Source organism: Sciurus carolinensis, chromosome 10 (assembly GCF_902686445.1).
Source record: "Sciurus carolinensis chromosome 10, mSciCar1.2, whole genome shotgun sequence".
In the NCBI taxonomy this organism is placed as follows: Eukaryota; Metazoa; Chordata; class Mammalia; order Rodentia; family Sciuridae; genus Sciurus; species Sciurus carolinensis.
Window position 1 is genome coordinate 78,035,294 of NC_062222.1, and position 20,242 is coordinate 78,055,535.

The window sequence follows — 20,242 nt, forward strand, 5'->3', positions numbered from 1 at the left end:
GTTAAAATAGAATATGATCCCTAAAAACTCATGATAAAAACATCAAACTGAAGTACATTCTACAAAATACCCACTACTAAGCCTCAAAATTATTAAGACCATGAAAAACAAGGAAAGACTGAAAAACTCTTATAAACCAGAGGAGACTTAAGGAGATATGATGACTAAATGCAAAATAGTAGCTGGAGTTGAATCCTGGAACAAAAAGGTATAAAAAACTGTTGAAATCCAAATAAAATCTAGAGTTTAGTTAACAGTAATGTACCAATGTTGGTTTCCTGGTTTTGCCAAGTTCACCATATAATGTAAGATTAAAAAATGAGGACTAAGAAATATAGCTCTCTGTATTATTTTGGTAATTTTTATATAAATCTAAAACTATTACAAAATTAAGTTTAAAAAAATAGGTTATAAGAACTGTTTTTCTTTTATAAACTGCATCGGTGCAGATTATATAGAATGTGATTTTTCCCAGTAGGTTTTTGTTTGGCAGAGTTAAACCCACATTGTAATGTCAGTGGCAAGAATGGCAAGGATTACTTCTACAAGTAGCTAAAAGGTAACTGGGTGGATGACAGATTGGCAATCAAAAGAGTGAATATGAGCAAATCCTATTGCGTAAATCCAGGGTTTGTTAACTGTGGCATATTGACCCATTGGACCAGATAATTGCTTGTGGTGGAGGATTGTTGTATGCATTGTAGGATGCTTAGTAGCATCTCTGACCTCTACCCATTAGAAACTAGTAGTACTCTTAGTTAGGAAAACCACAAATGTCTCCAGACATTGTCATAGTCCCCTGGGGAGCAGAATTGCCTTATTTAAACCACTTGGCTTAAACCCTGGGTAAAATTTAAATAAGTTTCTTTTTTATCTAGAGTCTCTTTACTTGAAAACTTCATTTCTTATTAAAATGCAAAATTTTAGTTGACATTATACATTTGATTATAAATAGCTGGAAAGAACCTGGACAGAAGTTAAAAAGTGAGTCTACTCTTCAATAGCTATATGAAAACAATATTTCCTCTTTGAGATTTGTGCCTTCTACAATGATAATGAAAAATGATATATAATTAAAATGTCTCTTTACTTTTGTAAAAGTATTAAGAGTCTTCAAGTAAATTATTTTGTATAATTAATACTTATTGTAGGTATTACAGGTAAGACAGCATCTCATCTTATATAAACTGAGGTTAGATGATTTGTCTGGACTTATGTAGCTAATAAATGATAAAAATCAGAACTATGAGCCAGGTTTTGTGATCTAGTGCATGTTCCACTCTAGGTATCAATTGCTGATTGGTAGAGCTAGATGTGGAACTGTTTTCTCCAGTATGTTGCACTCAATGCAAAAAATCTTAAACTGGAGTTCTTAATTTCTAATTGCAAGATCAGAAGCTGGGGAAGAAGATTCCTTTGGGGATTCAGTGGTTTTCCTGATGGCTGATCTAAGGCTGGTTCTAAATGATAGTTTATTCTTGTTTTAAATTCTGAAGACTAACCTAGGCTTTTGATATGGATAAACCTTGCAGTAAAAATTTTCATGGAATATGTGAGAAGTACTTTAGTAAGGAGTCAGACTTGAGGAAAAAAAAAAAAAAAAGTCAAGACTCTTCTACCACAAAAGCTCAGTTCACCTTTGTTTTAGCCATGAGATCTTACTCCAACATCTTGCCACAACTCATTGAATACACAGAAGGTCTATGGGAAAGAGGGATTGTTGGGTGAAAGTGGCATGAAATTAAAGTATGGTTGGGTGTGTTTGGAAGCAGATATTTGACATAAAACACAAAATTAAAATGTCAAAGATAAAATATCTGTGTGGGTAGCTGCTGCTGCCACTTTAAAAAAAATTAATAAAAAAATTTTTTTTTGTAGTTGTAGATGGACAGTAGGCCTTTTTTATTTTTATGTGGTGCTAGGGGTTGAACCCAGTGCCTCACGTGTGCTAGGTAAGTGCTCTGCCACAGGGCTACAGCTCCAGCCCCTGCTATCAACTTTTTAGTCCTTGAGATTCAACCTGTGTCTTGGGCCTGGAGTTTTATGCTTCAATATTTTGCCTTTCAGGTAGAGTGCGGAGCTTAAGTACATCACTTTGGTCATTGACACACTTGACAGCACTGCACCTAAATGACAATTTCCTTAGTCGCATTCCACCTGATATTGCCAAGCTTCATAATCTGGTTTACCTGGATCTGTCATCCAATAAACTCAGAAGTTTACCAGCAGAACTAGGAAACATGGTGTCTCTCAGGTGAGGAAATGCTTACAGATGTGACTTATTATATAAAATTCTAAATTTACTAAATAAAATTGAATATGTTACTCATCTTTTTTTTTTTTAACTTTTTTTTTATTATTGTAAACAAATGGGATACATGTTTCTCTTGTTTGTACATGGCGTAAAGGCATACCATTTGTGTAATCATAAATTTATATAGGGCAATGTTGTTTGATTCATTCTGTTATTTTTTCCCTTCCCCCCCACCCCTCAGACCCCTCTTTTCCCTCTATACAGTTCTTCCTTCCTCCATTCTTGCCCCCCTCCCTAACCCTAACTCTAACCCTAACACTAATGCCTCCCACCCCCCATTATGTGTCATCATCTACTTATTAGCGATATCATTCATCCTTTGGTTTTTTGAGATTGGCTTATCTCACTTAGCATGATATTCTCCAGTTTCATCCATTTGCCTGCAAATGCCATAATTTTATCATTCTTTATGGCTGAGTAATATTCCATTGTATATATATATACCACATTTTCTTTATCCATTCATCAATTGAAGGACATCTAGGTTGGTTCCACAATCTGGCTATTGTGAACTGAGCAGCTATGAACATTGATGTGGCTGTATCTCTGTAATATGCTGATTTTAAGTCCTTTGGGTATAGGCCAAGGAGTGGGACAGCTGGGTCAAATGGTGGTTCCATTCCAAGTTTTCTAAGGAATCTCCACACTGCTTTCCAGAGTGGCTGCACTAATTTGCAGCCCCACCAGCAATGTATGAGTGTACCTTTTTCCCCACATCCTTGCCAACACCTGTTGTTGCTTGTATTCTTGATAATCACCATTCTAATTGGGGTGAGGTGGAATCTTAGGGTGGTTTTGATTTGCATTTCTCTTATTACTAGAGATGTTGAACATTTTTGCATATGTTTGTTGATTGCTTGTAGATCTTCTGTGAAGTGTCTATTCATTTCCTTAGCCCATTTGTCGATTGGATTACTTGCATTCTTGGTGTAGAGTTTTTTGAGTTCTTTGTAGATTCTGGAGATTAGTGCTCTATCTGAAGTATGATTGGCAAAGATTTTCTCCCACTCTGTAGGCTCTTTCTTCGCATTGCTGATAGTTTCCTTTGCTGAGAGAAAGCTTTTTAGTTTGAATCTGTCCCAGTTATTAATTCTTGCTTTTATTTCTTGTGCTATGGGAGTCCTGTTGAGGAAGTCTGGTCCTAAGCCGACATGTTGAAGCTCTGGACCTACTTTTTCTTCTATAAGATGCAAGGTCTCTGGTCTGATTCCGAGGTCCTTAATCCATTTTGAGTTTAGTTTTGTGCATGGTGAGAGATATGGGTTTAGTTTCATTCTGTTGCGTATGGATTTCCAATTCTCCCAGCACCATTTGTTGAAGAGGCTATCTTTTCTCCACTGCATATTTTTGGCCCCTTTGTCTAGTATGAGAAAATTGTATTTATTTGGGTTTGTATCCGTGTCCTCTATTCTGTACCATTGATCCACCTTTCTATTTTGGTACCAATACCATGCCGTTTTTGTTACTATTGCTTTGTAGTAGAGTTGAAGATCTGGTATTGCGATACCCCCTGCTTCACTCTTTCTGCCAAGGATTGCTTTAGCTATTCTGGGTTTTTTATTCTTCCAGATGAATTTCATAATTGCTTGCTCTATTTCTGTAAGGTACATCATTGGGATTTTAATTGGAATTGCATTGAATCTGTATAGAAATTTTGGTAGTATGGCCATTTTGACAATATTAATTCTGCCTATCCAGGAACATGGGAGATCTTTCCATCTTCTAAGGTTTTCTTGAATTTCTTTCTTTAGTGTTCTGTAGTTCTCATTGTAGAGGTCTTTCACCTCTTTTGTGAGATTGATTCCCAAGTATTTTATTTTTTTCGAAGCTATTGTGAATGGGGTAGTTTTCCTAATTTCTCTTTCTGAAGATTCATCACTTATGTATAAAAATGCATTAGATTTATGTGCATTGATCTTATATCCCGCTACTTTACTGAATTCACTAATGAGATCTAAAAGTTTTCTGGTGGAATTTCCTGGTTCCTCTAAGTATACAATCATATCATCAGCAAACAGGGATAGTTTGAGTTCTTCTTTTCCTATTTGTATCCCTTTAATTTCTTTGGTCTTGTCTAATTGCTCTGGATAGAGTTTCAAGGACGATATTGAAAAGAAGTGGTGAAAGAGGGCATCCCTGCCTTGTTCCAGTTTTTAGGGGGAATGCTTTCAGTTTTTCACCATTTAGAATGATATTAGCCATGGGCTTAGCATAGATGGCCTTTACAATGTTAAGGAATGTTCCCACTATCCCTATTTTTTCTAGTGTTTTGAGCATGAAGGGGTGCTGTATTTTATCAAATGCTTTTTCTGCATCTATTGAAATAATCATGTGATTCTTGACTTTAAGTCTGTTGATATGGTGAGTTACATTTATTGATTTCCTGATTTTGACCCAACCTTGCATCCCTGGGATGAAACCCACTTGATCATGGTGCACTATCTTTTTAATATGTTTTTGTATGCGATTTGCTAAAATTTTGTTGAGAATTTTTCCGTCGATGTTCATTAAGGATATTGGTCTGAAATTTTTTTTCCTCGATGTGTCTCTGTCTGGTTTAGGAATCAGGGTAATATTGGCTTCATAGAATGAGTTTGGGAGGGTTCCCTCCTCTTCTATTTTATGGAATACTTTGAGAAGTATTGGAATGAGCTCTTCTTTAAAGGTTTTGTAGAACTCAGCTGAGAACCCATCTGGTCCTGGACTTTTCTTTGTTGGTAGGCTTTTGATGACTTCTTCTATTTCATTACTTGAAATTGGTCTATTTAAATTGTGTATGTCCTCCTCGTTCAGTTTAGGCAATTCATATGTCTCTAGGAACCTGTTGATGTCTTCAATATTTTCTATTTTGTTGGAGTATAGATTTTCAAAATAGCTTCTAATTATGTTTTGTATTTCAGTCGTGTCTGTTGTGATATTTCCTTGTTCATTCCGAATTTTAGTGATTTGGGTTTTCTCTCGTCTTCTCTTTGTTAGTGTGGCTAAAGGTTTATCAATTTTGTTTATTTTTTCGAAGAACCAACTATTTATTTTGTCAATTTTTGGTATTGTTTCTTTTGTATCAATTTCGTTGATTTCAGCTCTGAGTTTAACTATTTCCTGTCTTCTACTACTTTTGGTGTTGGTCTGTTCTTCTTTTTCTAGGGCTTTGAGCTGTAGTGTTAGGTCGTTTATTTGTTGAGTTTTACTTCTTTTATTAAATGCGCTCCATGAAATAAATTTTCCTCTAAGTACTGCTTTCATAGCATCCCAGAGATTTTGATATGATGTTTCTTTGTTCTCATTTACCTCTAAGAATTTTTTAATTTCCTTCCTAATATCTTCTGTTATCCATTCATCATATAATAGCATGTTGTTTAATCTCCAGGTGTTTGAGTAGTTTCTATTTTTTCCTCTTTCATTTATTTCTAACTTCAATCCATTATGATCTGATAGAATACAAGGTAGTGTCTCTATCTTCTTGTATTTGCTAACATTAGCTTTGTGGCATAATATATTGTCTATTTTAGAGAAGGATCCATGTGCTGCTGAGAAGAAAGTGTATTCACTCTTGGTTGGATGGTATATTCTATAAATGTCTGTTAAGTCTAAATTATTGATTGTGTTATTGAGATCTATGGTATCTTTGTTCAATTTTTGTTTGGAAGATCTGTCTATTGGAGAGAGAGGCGTGTTAAAATCACCTAGTATTCTTGTGTTATGGTCTATTTGGTTTCTAAAATTGAGAAGGATTTGTTTAACATACATGGATGAGCCACTGTTTGGGGCATAGATGTTTATGATTGTTATATCTTGCTGATTTATGCTTCCCTTAAACAGTATGAAATGTCCTTTTTTATCCCTTCTGACTAACATTGGCTTGAAGTCCACATTATCTGAAATGAGGATGGATACTCCAGCTTTTTTGCTGAGTCGATGTGCATGGTATGTTTTTCCCTATCCTTTCACCTTTAGTCTATGGGTATCTCTTTCTATGAGGTGAGTCTCTTGCAGGCAACATATTGTTGGATCTTTCTTTTGAATCCAATCTGCCAGTCTATGTCTTTTGATTGATGAATTCAGGCCATTAACATTCAGGGTTATTATTGAGATATGATTTGTATTCCCCGTCATTTGGTTCATATTTAAAATTTTATTTATTTATTTATTTATTTATTTATTTATTGACACATCTTGGTTCCTCCTTTATTTGACAGTTCCTTTAGGATAATTCCTCCCTTTGCTGATTTGCTTCTTTGTTTTTTATCTCTTCCTCATGAAATATTTTGCTGAGAATGTTCTGTAATGCTGGCTTTCTTTTTGTAAATTCATTTAGCTTTTGTTTATCATGGAATGATTTTATTTCATCGTCAAATTTGAAGGTAAGTTTTGCTGGGTATAAGATTCTTGGTTGGCATCCATTTTCTTTCAGAGCTTGAAAAATGTTGTTCCAGGCCCTTCTAGCTTTTAGGGTCTGGATTGAAAAATCTGCTGATATCCGTATTGGTTTCCCCCTGAATGTAATTTGGTTCTTTTCTCTCACAGCCTTTAAAATTCTGTCTTTATTTTGTATGTTAGGTATTTTCATTATAATGTGCCTTGGTGTGGGTCTGTTGTAATTTTGTGTATTTGGAGTCCTATAAGCCTCTTGGACTTGATTTTCCATTTCATTCTTCAGATTTGGGAAATTTTCTGATATTGTTTCATTGAATAGATTGTTCATTCCTTTGGTTTGTTTCTCTAAGCCTTCCTCAATTCCAATAATTCTCAAATTTGGCCTTTTCATTATATCCCATAGTTCTTGCAGATTCTGTTCATGGTTTCTTACTATCTTCTCTGTTTGTTCAACTTTGTTTTCGAGGTTAAATATTTTGTCTTCAATATCTGAAGTTCTGTCTTCCAGGTGTTCTATCCTATTGGTTATGCTTTCTATGGAGTTCTTAATTTGGTTTATTGTTTCCTTCATTTCAAGGATTTCTGTTTGGTTTTTTTTCAATATCTCTAACTCTTTATTGAAGTGATCTTTTGCTTCCTGAATTTGCTCTGTTAACTGTCGATTGGTGCGATCATTCAGTGCCTGCATTTGCTCTTTCATCTCATCATTCAATGCCTGCGTTTGCTCTTTCATCTCATCGTTTGCTTCTCTGATCATTTTAATTATGTACATTCTGAACTCTCTTTCTGTCATTTCTTCTGCCATGCTGTCGTTGGATTTTATTGATGTAACATCTAGATTTGTTTGGGGCATTTTCTTCCCTTGTTTTCTCATATTGTTCAGGAATCAGTGGGTCATTAAGATATTGCAGATTTCCTCTATCGACTTATAATGTCCCTGAAGATTGCTAGTATATCCCCTCTTATCCTTCAATAGCCTGAAGTCTTGGAGGAAGTTGATAATGCGTAGCTCCACGAAGAAGCTGCCTCTCTAGGGGTGGTGACCCTCAGGTGTGGTATATTCCCTGCTAGTGGGCAGAGGTGCCTCCACTTGTTGACCAATGGTCATCCAACGGGGAACCAGGCTGCGGGCTGAGGCAAGGCCTGTTTGTGCCTGTGTCTCTGATTTTACCGTCCCTGTGGGAAAACCTCACCCGGCAGGGAATGTTACTTATCTTATAGTGGAATTTCTACATCTTTGTGAAGATCGAAGTATATAAACTAAGTGCAGTGCTTGAGTTGGTCTCCATTGGACGTGTCTTTTTCTTCCTTTGTTTTTAAAGGTCCTTATTGAAAGTTTCTTTTGACAGATTTGAAGTGGGGTGAGATTAAAATAGTTAAGTCTCACTTAGGCTCAAATCTGATATGACTAATCAGAAATAATTAGGAAAAATGATTTACTTATAAACAAAATTTTTAGGAACATAACTCTATTATACAAGATAGTATGTTTATATTTCATATTACAACTCCTTAAAGGAACTGTAAAACCTGGTAAAATGGGTTTATTTCTTCATAGAAAAATTTACAGGAATCTTAAGAACTTATATAAATGTTTCTACCTTATCTGCTGAAGTAATAATTTTAAAAATTGCTGTGATGTGTTAAAAATTAAACAAACTTTGTTCTTCACCATCCCCTTACTAATTTATTGGTTTCGTCTTTTAGTTTTTTTGGTCATCTACTAAAGATAGTACTCTTTATTTTCTCTATAGTCATCTCAGAATTCAGAATCATGAACCTAGATCTTATCTATATCTTATTATGTTCCATCCTGTGATTTAATGTTTGTTTTGTCAGTGGTCGTTTATCAGAGTACTTGTCTTTTCATGTTTTCTCTTTAATTATCTTTTATTTCAATGATACACTAGCTTGTTCTTTCTTTATTTTTCATAGTATGTTCACATAGTATTGTAATCAGTTATAAAAAATCATGCAGGTTATTGGCTACTGTGGTTTATTGCTAAAGTTTGTACAAAAAATTTTAGTTTTTTTCCTTTAAATTACACTAGGTTCATGTTGGAAACTAATGATATCTATTAGAAACTAATGATATCATTTTGGGTGAGAAAAGAGAGGGTGAATTTAGTATGAGAATGATGTACAATTCCTACACTTCCAACTTTAATCCATGCTGGGAAATGAGGAAATCACAGAAACAGTTAATTGTGGGAGTTGCACATTTTGTAGTGCTTTAATATTGCACAGCAGTTTTGGATTTGTATAGGCAAATGCCTTGAATGTAAATATCACTGGTATGTTAGAAAGTTAAGAATGGCAAATGTGGAAACTAATAAAGCCTGGTATATTAAACTGAAACAATTTTTTTTTTCTTGAAACAGGGAATTGCTTTTAAATAACAATCTGTTACGGGTTTTGCCTTATGAACTTGGTCGGCTCTTCCAGCTACAAACTCTAGGTTTGAAAGGTGAGTGGTTTTGTTGTTGTTGTTTGTTTTTTAAAGATAGTTTTAACACTCAGTAGTAAGGTGTTCTGAGCCCTTAATGACCATTTTGATTATTGTATTTTTTAGGTTACTGTATATTTAGGTAGTATCATTTTAAGAAAAGTATTTTTTGAGTATAAAATTTAGCTTCAAGATTAAACAGTGTAGTGTCATCGTCTTAAACTTGCCGGGAAAAATTTTTTGTTTTGTTTATGTACTTTATCTATCTTTAATTTTGTATAAAGCTATAAAATTATTTAGAGAAGATATTTTTTCTTTATATTATTGTTATAACTCTTACCACATATTAATTGTAGAGATTGGAGTATCACTGTATGGAGATATTTTAAATTAACACTGTAGTTGTTCCCATTTTTTTTTTTTTAAAGAATGACTTTATAGTAGAGTAAACCTTAGTCCAAATGTCCCATGTTTAGCTTTTAATACAGTAGGTAAAATAATGACACATTGTTTGATTACATGAGGGAAAACATAATAGTAAGGATTAGCTGTATCTGATTAGTGTAATTATTTTAAATAAAGTATATTAATCAAAAATTTATGCTCCTGAGAGCTTGTATTTTGCTTAGTTGGGGATGAAAGTTATCCTCAATTCATATAAATAATGAAATTTGCATAATTTTCTTTTATGCTAAAGCATATGAAAAACGGTTTAACAGAGGACTAAACATAAATGCACTGTATTAAACATTTTATTCTGTGCTTGTGAGGAATGAACATCAAAGTTTTATGAAGTGTTTACTCTTAGATTTTGTTTCCCTTTCTCAAAGATTGAGTCTCCTTGAAAATGATGTTTGTATTTTCCTATATTCTCTATTGTAGCATTACTAATGTTTGAGAATGGAAAGAATACTGATATTATTGGCTAAAATGTAGGCTTCCTCATATATTTTCATAAATTAGATAATTAAATGAATGACTTGAATATCATGCTTTTCATAAGTTTCTCCATAGGATTTTACTAATTTTTTGTAATGTTGAAGTAGAGAGGGGAAATACTTTATCAAAAATATTTTCTGAGGATTAATCCAGGACATTTGAAATTTAGTGGTTGGGACATTTTCTGTTATTTCCAATACTTTAAATCTTATATAAAAGAGTATTGTGCAGCAAGAAGTGGAATGGGGCAAGTGTGTTCCTCTTTATAAAGAAATTTTGAAATGGGTTTTTAAAAATAATGTTAGATCATGAAATATGAAATTCACAGCTTCCTGTTGATTATAATAAATTATAATTCTTTGTCTTTAGTAACCCTTATTTGTTTTCACATTAATCAGAAGAGCTATTTTTTTTTTTTTCTTAAAGTCTCTTAGACATCTGCTCTGTATGTCACACACCATCTCTGCTTCACCAAGTGTAGCTGAACTTTGTTCATGCCTTTTCATTAAACCTCCATTCGTTCTGTGGTATATGTAGATTGAGTAGTGTTTCAGGTTTTGGATTTGAGGGGTGGGTTTGAAGTATGTATTTATATGTAGTGAAATATCTTGGGACTAAGACCCAAGTCTACCGTAAGTCACTTACATTTATACACATCTTATACACATAGTCTGAATAAGATTGTGTGTGTGTGTGTGTGTGTGTTTCTTTTTTGGGAGAAGTAGTGGAAATTGAACCCAGGGTACTGTACCACTGAGCTATATCCCAAACTATTTAATTTTATTTTTGAGACAGACTCTTGCTAAGTTGCCATGGCTGGCCTGGAACTTGTGATCCTTCTGCCTCAGCTTCTTGAGTGGTTGGGATTATTGACCTGTGCCACTGTGCCTGGCTTTATATGGTATTTTTATTGCACCTTATTTTTACTGTATCCATCACATGATGTCAGTTGTGGAACTTTCCACTTGTGGCATCATGTCAGTGTTGAAACATTTTGGATTTTGTAGTATTATCAATTTGTGATTTTCGTATTAGGAATACTCAACCTGACTTATATTCAGCCCTTTTCTTTGAGAATTTGTGTAGTTTTCAGTCAGTGCCACTTCGTATTCAGGTGATCCACTATGAAAGAGAAATGTATGTTCAGAAAACAAAAAAACAAACAAATCTTCCTGCCTTTTAAAAAATTTTAAGATAATAGCCAAGCACTAGGGGTGCACGCCTATAATCCAAGTGACTTGGGAGGTTGAGGTAGGAGGATAACATTTGAGATCAGCCACAGCAACTTAGTGAGGCCCTAACTTAGCAAGACCCTGTCTCAGAATTTAGAATGGACTGGGAATGTGGCTCAGTGGTAAGGCACTCCTGGGTTCAATCCTTAGTACAAAAAAAAAAAAAAAAAAAAAAAGTTGACGAAAACAAGAATGTCCCAGTGAAGTGATTGAAGAAATGTTTGTAATGAATTACAGCTTTATATACTTAGGAAGGTAAAACTTGAAATAATTTCTAAATCAAACTTAATAGTCACATTGTGGTACTTATTAGCAAAAAAAAAAAAAAAAAGGAAAAGCAAATGTATCATTTAAAATAGCACTGTGATATCCTTAAAAGAAACAATGAGAATGAATTGCCTCTGCGATTGTCCATTGTCTTTTTGTATTGAAATTTCCAGGGATGTGTTTTCTCTATTTTCTTTTCTTCCTTAGAAATACAGATACTGAACTTTTATTAATGATTTGGATCATCCTGGCTCAACAAACTAATTTTTAGAAATTATATTTTGAGGGACTGGGGAGATAGCTCATTCGGTAGAGTGCTTGCATTGTAAGCACAAGGCCCTGGGTTCGATCCCCAGCACCAAAAAAAATAAATTATATTTTGAGAACTGAGGAGTGGGTAGTGGGTAGGTTGTTTGAGCAATTCAGATACGAATGATAATCCAGTAAGTTGGACGTGTTTTCTTCAAGTCATTTCAATAAAAGTCTAAATGTGTTAATTTGACGGGAAAAGAATAAGTAAAAGCAATTCTCATACGGTTGTTATAATTTTAGAATTCATGTCCTGAAATTCAGGGCAATATTTTCTCAGATGTATGGGTCAGTGGGATGTCCTTGGGCATTTAATATTGTGGTCCCAAATTAGAAAAATATGTGGGACCTCAATAGTTTTTAAAATTTCTAGCTTATCTCCCTTAAAATAAAATAGACCATGTCAGTGAATGACTTTCTTTTATTGTGTAAATTTGATTTATTCATGAAATATAAGTCAGTAAAAGCTTACATTCAACACTAGGAAGCCAGGCATGGGGGGCGCATGCCTGTAATCCCAGCAGCTTGGGAGGCTGAGGCAGTAGGATGGCGAGTTCAAAGTCAGCCTCAGTAATTTAGCAAGGCCCTAAGTAACTTGGCAAGACCCTGTCTCTAAATAAAATATTCAAAAGGGCTGGGGATGTGGTTCAGTGGTTAAGCACCCCTGGGTTTAATAATCAGGACCAAAAAAGAAACAACAAAACACTCGAAAAATGTAATTATATTACAAGTTTAGGAGGCAAAGCATTATTACTGTGCTTATGTGAACTTCTGGAAGTCAAAAAGAAAAAGCTTTATTCTATGATATTATATCCTGAAGTTCATATGAGGGTATAAAAATGATTCTAATAATGCAGATTCTAACAATTCTTAGTTACCGTTTTTTACCTTTCTGATTTGGATAATTAAAAAATTTAATAGAATAGTTTTATTGGTGAGATTTATAGGGAGATATATAGGTTTATAGGCATAATTGTAGATCCCATACACTTTTTTTTTTTTTTTTTTGGTGGCACTGGGGATTGAAGCCAGGGGGGGCCTTTTAGCAAAAAGGACCCCAGTCCTTTTTTGTTTTTTATTTGTAGATATGATCTCCATAAGTTACTGAGGCATGCTTGGAATTTATAATCTTCCTACCTCAGCTTCCCATGTTGTTGGGATTATAGGCATGTACCACCATTGCATCTGGCTTCCCTTATACATTTTAAGTTTCTTATGTGTTCTTTCATGATTACATCTTCCTGTTCTCTTCCAAAGGTTACTCTTGTCCTGAATTTAGAGATTGGGATGTTGTATTTGTTAAAGGTGTCTTAATTGTTATATAAATGAAATCCTGAATATAATTTCCTGTGTCTTGCTGATTCAACATTGTTTTTGATTCAGCCATGTAGATGCATATATGTAATTGTACTTCATTTGTTTCACTGCTTTGTTGTATTCAGATAATGAATATGGTATAATTTGTTCATTATACTGTAGATACTTAGATTTTTTTTCTTTTTTGGCTATTATAAGCAGTGTAGCTGATAAAGGTCATAGGAATGGAATGGTATTGTTGGATTTTAGAAGTCTGTGCATCCTTAGCTCTATTAGGTAACGCTAATTTTAACAAAGTAGTTGTATAAAACTGTACTTCCAAAATAGTATAGTTTCTATCTTTCAGTCTTCTTTCCAGTAGTTGGTATTGTCAGATTTTTTTTTTAAGTTTTGCCAGTTATTGAATATGAAATAGTTTCTAATTATATTTTTAATTGTAATTTTCCTAATTGCTAATAAGATTGAGCGTATTTATTGGCTATTACTATTTCTTCTTTAAATATTCTGTTGATATCTCAGCTATTTTCAATTTGATTGTCTCTTACTGATTTGTAGTAGTTCTTAAGTTTTGTCTATTTCATGTTGTAAATGTCTTTTCCCACAATGTGATCTTTCTTTTCTTTTTCCTTTCTAGTATCTTTTAATGAGTAGATACAATCAGTAGTTGGATTTTAAAATCTTTTTTATAATTAGTGTATTTTGTATCTTGTTAAAGAAACCCTTTGCCCCTGTTAGAAATACTAACATTCTAAAAGTTGTAAAATTTTGCTCTTTTTCTTTAGTTTATTTGGAATTGATTTTTAAATATGGTATAAAGGGTCTAATATGGAGAGGGATCTAATCATGTTTATGTTCTATGAGTAACCAGTTGTTTCAGTGTCATTTACTGAATAAATATTCCTTTTCTCACTAGTCAGCAAAGTCACCCTTCTTATATATTTGCAATGTCTAGCCTACTTTTGTGATCTCTGTTGTATTCCAGTGGTCAATTCGTCTAACCTTATACCAGTTACTATGTTATCTTTGTTATTCTTCTTCTTCTTATTATTATTATTATTATGACTTTATATTAAGACTTGATATCTCATTTGTGAAGTCCTCTCACATTTTTCTGCAGCAACGTCTTGATTGGGCCTTTCAGCTCTCTCTTATGCATAAAAAAGGACTTGTCAAGTTTTGAATAACTGAATAAATTTGGGTTTTTATGTAGATAATCACTTCATCTTCTGTGACAGTTTCTCTTTTCAAATTCTTATGTAGTTAATTTTTTTTTCTTGTTTTAAAGCACTGCCTAGGATATTTCAAATAGTGTTGACTAGAATCATTAATATTAGTCATTAATGAACTTTGGAGTTGTGTTGACCCTCTGGATTACTTGAGGACAAATTGGCATCCCCTTTTCCATTTATTTAGATTGTATATGATGCCTTTGAATAAAATGTTATACACTTGCTGCACACTGTTCTAGCACTTTTTTTTTAAGTTTTATAGTTATTCATAGTAGTTGGGTTCAGGCCAAGGAAGTCATACATTTGTGGAGTTCAATTTCAGTTCCTGATCCTGTTTTCTTTTCCCTGTTCTCCTTCCTCTAATCCACTTTTGCTCATCTATTTATTTGTATTTGATGGATTATTTTAGGCATAAGGGCCTAAATTTCCTTTGCTAAACCCAAAATGCTTGTGTTATTATATGCTTTTATATATCGTTAGTTTTCATTTGATACAGCTGTCAAGAATTCTGAAGACTGTGGGATTTTACTCTACTTATAAGCTAATTAACCAGTTACTGTTTCATTAATAATGGCAGAGACAACATGAGGCTCTTGGGTTGGATTAGAGACAAGGAACATTATTATGTAAAGTGCATGCTGTATACATTGTGAGTTTGCATTGTAATTGAGTATTCTGGGTTCAAGGGTTTAGCACTTTTGAGGCATATAGCAAAAAAAAAAAAAAAAAAAAAAAAAAGCTAACCCTGCTTCTCCAGGGAAATAGTTAACATGGTAGTTATGCTGTGGTTGCTTAGACCTATTTAGTTGCCTGTGTAAGTAGTTACAGAACCTTCTCAGTGTCAGGAGACAAATAAGCCTTTGAATCAATCACACCAAGAATGCAGAAAGAAGCACAAGGCCTGTGGTGTACTCCCTTTCCTGACAATAAGTTTTAAGGATTTTCAGGTATATGTTCAGGAATAAAATAGATCTATGTTTTTCATTATTTTTATTCAGTTGTATGTGAAATTTAATATTGTCTGTAAAAAAAAAATAGAGGGCAAATTCTGTATTTTTAGCTCTCTGAAAGAAGTAGTATAATTTTGAATGAATTTGTGTTTTGGAATTTTGATAGAACAGTTCTGTAAAACCATCATTACATGGTTTGTTCTCTGGAAAATATTTTCTTAATATATTTGTAGTTCCAAGAACTATTGAGGATTTTGAATGGTTAACGAGTCAATTTTGGAGGGATTTTATCAGTACCGTTGGTATTTATCAACTTTTAAATTTGCTTGCATGAAAGTTTTTGTAATATTTTCTTGGTATGGTTTTAGACTCTAAAGTTTTAGATTCCATTCTGTTTTACTCCCTGCCTTTTTTTTTTTTTTTTTGGTACTGAGGATTGAACCCAGAGCTTCATGCATGGTAGTCAAGTGCTATACCACTGAGCTACATCTTCAGCTCTACCCTTCTTCATTTTTAATACTATTTATTCTTCCTTCCCTTAATTGTTTTTCTAATTTTAAGTTGGATATGATTATTCACATTTAGATTTAATTATCTTCAAATATAAGCACTTAAGGCTATAAATTGGCATGTTTGGCTGCATTTTACTGCATCCACAATTTGAGATGGAATTTTTTAAAGTTTTTTGAGGCACGACTTGCTGTGTTGCCCAGACTGTCCTCCAACTCATGAGGTCAAGTGTTCCTCCTGCCTCAGCCTCAAAGTAGCTAGGACTATAGGCATGTCACTGTGCCCAGCATGATAGGAAATATTTTGTTATGGTTTTGATCTGTTTTAATGTGGGTTGTCATATTTCTATGTATCATCAGTTATTTAAAATAGTATTGAAAATTTTAATGCACTTTCAAAGTAATGTGTATAGGCAGATGAGGTAGCCAGTATGAACTGGTTCTTTGATTTTTTGTTGATTCTGTCTTTATCGCCTAGTATGTGATTATTTCTTAGGTTTTACTTGTATCGAAAAAAAGTTTCTCTTATTGTTAGGTTTTGGGCTATACATTTGTCAGATCAAATTTATAAATTGTGTTGTTATATTCTAACTGTTTAAGATGTTCATTTTAAAATCATGATTTGTACCATAAGTACATGGTTTCCCCATGTACTTATATAAGTTTTTGTTCTTATATATATTGAGATTATTTTACAAGGTTATGCCATCTTAATATTGCTGTATTTTCTGATGAATTGAACTTTATACTAGGTAGTGATTCCTTTTCTTTCTCACTAGGGTTTTGTCTTATAGTCTATTTTGTCTAATATAGCTATTTTAGTTCTTTTCAGCTTAATGTTTGTTTAGTATCTTTTCTCCTCTGTTTACTTTCAGCCTTTTGTGTACTTATGTTCAGGTTTGTCTCTTATGAGTAATATATAGCTAGAGTTTGTTTTTAATCCAGTCTATCATTATAATTTTTAATATGTGTGTTCAGACCACTTGTTTTACCTAGGTGAATTACTGATATTATTGTGTTATTGCTATCCTATCTTTTGATTCCACTCTTGAGATTTTTCTCTTTTCTTGCCTTAGTGTTGATGTAAAAAAAAAAAAAAAAAAAAAAAAAAAATGCCTGAGTCTGGGTAACTTGTGAAGTAAAGAGGTTTATTTGGTTTATGATTCTGGTGACTAGAGAGATGAAACAGCAAGGTACTGGTATCCTGGCAAGGGCCAGGGTGAACATGGTAGAGAAACAACCAGGGGAATTGGTCATGTGCAGAAGGGACCAAGCATGTTGGGTAGCCTTGCTTTTTAACAGCTTGCTGTTTTGAGAACTAACTTGGTCCTGTGAGAGCTGCATTAATCTCTTCTGAAGGTGGTTTTCTTAGGATCTAATTACCTTCTTCTTGCTTCCACCTTTTGTAGATTGTAGCACCTCGATTCTGCCACATTGTGGGTTCCACTTGTAGCCCATGGACCTTTGGGGGACAAACCATATTCAAACCAAAGCACTTAGCTTTTTAATTAGACAGTTTAATCCATTTACATTTGATATAACTACTCATGAAGTATGATTTATGTTTGCCATTTTGCTGTTAATTTTCTATGTCTTGTGTCCTTGTTCATTTCTCAATGTCTTTTGCATTAAATGCATATTTTCTAGTGTACCAATTTAATTATTTTTTCATTTCTTTTGCTGTGCGATTTTGAGTTATTCTCTTAGTGGTTAATCTGGGATTACAATTAACATCTCAATTTATTGCAGTCTAATTTGGTTTAGTATCAACTTAATTTCAACAGTATTAACAAACATCATCTTTATATATTATATGCCCATCAACATAGATTTATGATTATTGCTTTACCTAATTATATTTCATATCAGGTATGAGAAAAAGTTTGAAAATACATTTATATGTAGTTACCTTTACTGGTAGTTTTTGTTTATGACAGCATGCTGTTTTGAGAACTAACTTGGTCCTGTGAGAGCTGTGGATTACATTTTTCCTATGGATTTGAGTAATTATCCAGTGTCCTTTCATTTCAGCCTGGATGAGACTTTCTTCAGTGTTTCTTTTAAGATTGGTCTGCTAGTGATAGACTCATTCAACTTTTGTTTATCTAGGAGTGTCTTAATTTCTCTTCATTTTGAAAGGTGTATTTTCTATATAACGTCTTAGTTGATAGTGTTTTTCTTTCAGTACTTGGAATATGTCATTCCATGGTGTCTGATGAGAAGTTGGTTTTTAATCTTTAAAAAATGTTTTTAAAATTTTGATTAACATAATTGTACATATTATGGGCTACATTGCGATATTTCAATCCAGGTATATGATATATCATGATCAGATCAGGGTTATTGGTCTATCACTTCAAACGTTTATCATTTCTGTATGTTAGGAACATTCAAACTCCTCTGTCCTGGCTCTTCTGAAATACACAATTAATTGTACAGTATGGCTACCCTTCTGTGTTGTAAAACATTAGAAATTATTCTTCTTATTCAACTGTATTCTGATACTTATTAACCATCCTCTTTCTATCTCCATCTTTTCCCTGTTCTTCCCGTCCTCTGGTAACTTCTGCTCTACCTCTTGAGATCAGTTTTTTTGGTTTCTATGAATGAATGAGATCATTTGATACTTGTCTTCCTGAGAGACTTTTTTCACTTAACACTGTGTCTTCTAGTCCTATCCATGTTGCTGCAAATGACAGAATTTCATCCGTTTTTATGACAGAATAATATCTGTCTATATTCATCTGTAGATGGAAACCTAGGTTGATTTTAGGTCTTGGCAGTTGTGAATAATGCTGCAGTAAACATGCAAATGCAGATGGTTCTTTAGCATACTAATACCATTTCCTTTGGAAATACACCCGGAGTAGATTGCTGGATCACATGGTTAGTTATTTTTGTAGTTTTTTAAGAAACTTCCATATTAGTTCCAGTTTAATACTGCCATATTATTGGCAGTACTAATTTACATTCCCACCTATAGTATATGAGTTCTCCTTTTTCCACATCCTTGTCATTGTCAGCATGTGTCTTTTTGATAATGGCCATTCTAATGAAGTGAAATCCCATTGTGGTTTTAGTTTGTATTTTCTGATTGTGATATTGACCATTTTTTCATTTATCTGTTGGCCATTTGTATATCTTGTTTTGAGAAATATCTATTCAGATTATTTATCCATTTTTAAATCTGATTATTTGTAGTTTTTTTTCTATTGAGTTTCCTATATATTCTAGATATTAATCTTACGTTAGATGAATCAACTATTCAGTGCAAATGTTTTCTCCCATTTTATAGGTTGTCTCTTTATTCTGCTCTTCACTTTACTCTGCAGCAGCTTTTTAGTGTGATATAATTCCCTTTCTTTCTTTGTGCTACTATTAGCTGTTTTTTTGGGTCATAACCAAAAAAGTCTTTGCCCAGACCAGTGTCTTGAACAAGGCGTTTGCCCATGTTTTCTTCTGGTAATGTCATAGTTTGGGGTCTTATATTTAAGTTCTTTATCTGTTCTGAATTGATTTTTTTCCTATGGTGAGAGATAAGGATCTAGTTTCATTCTTCTGCCTGTGGATATTAGGTTTTCCCATTTTTATTAAAGTGGCAACATTTTCTCCAGTGTATGTTGTTGGTGCCTTTGTCAAAAAAATCAGTTGACTGTAAATACATGGATTTATTTCTGGGTCTTTTATTGTGTTTCAGTGATCTGTTTTGTCTTTTTTTTGTGCTGCACTATGCTCTTTTGGTTTCTATAGCATTATGTATTTTGAAATCAGATAATGTAATGCCTCCAGCTTTGTTCTTTTTGGTCAGGATTGCTTTGGCTAGTTGTATATCTGTTATACTACATGAATTTAGGAGTGTTTTTTCTCTCTGAAGAATGTCATTTTTGTTTTGATAGGGATTATATTGAATCTCTGAATAGTTTGGACATTTTTATAACATTCTTCCTGTTTATGAATGTGGGATGTCTTTTTTATTGTATCTTCACTTTCATCATCGTATTTTAGAGTTGATTATATAGTTCTTTTACCTTGGTTAAATTTATTCATAGATGTGTTATTTTATTCTGTTGTAAATGGGATTGCTTTCTTTTTTTTTTTTTTTCAAATAGTTTGTTAATATTGAGTAGAAATGGTACTGATTTTTTTTATGTTGATCCTTTATTCTACAGTTTTCCTGAATTTGTCAGTTTTAACAATTTTTTAGTAGATTCTTCAGATTTTTTTCTTCTAGGAACAGTGATAATTTGACTTCCTCCTTTCCAATTTGGATGACCTTTCTTTCTTTTTTTGCCTGATAGTTCTGGTTGTGATTTCTAGGACTGTGTTGAATAAGCATGGTGAATGAGGATATCCTTG

The 20,242-nt window shown here is 33.4% G+C and overlaps 1 protein-coding gene across 1 annotated transcript in view; it reads left to right on the forward strand.

Annotated features, from left to right (window-relative positions):
* Cnot6l (CCR4-NOT transcription complex subunit 6 like) overlaps positions 1–20,242 on the forward strand; it is a 110,178-nt gene that overhangs the window by 32,416 nt on the left and 57,520 nt on the right. Inside the window, exons 3-4 of the mRNA XM_047566020.1 lie at positions 2,068–2,254; positions 9,070–9,155. Coding sequence (XP_047421976.1) covers positions 2,068–2,254; positions 9,070–9,155 — 273 coding nt within the window. The remainder of the gene's footprint in view (positions 1–2,067; positions 2,255–9,069; positions 9,156–20,242) is intronic.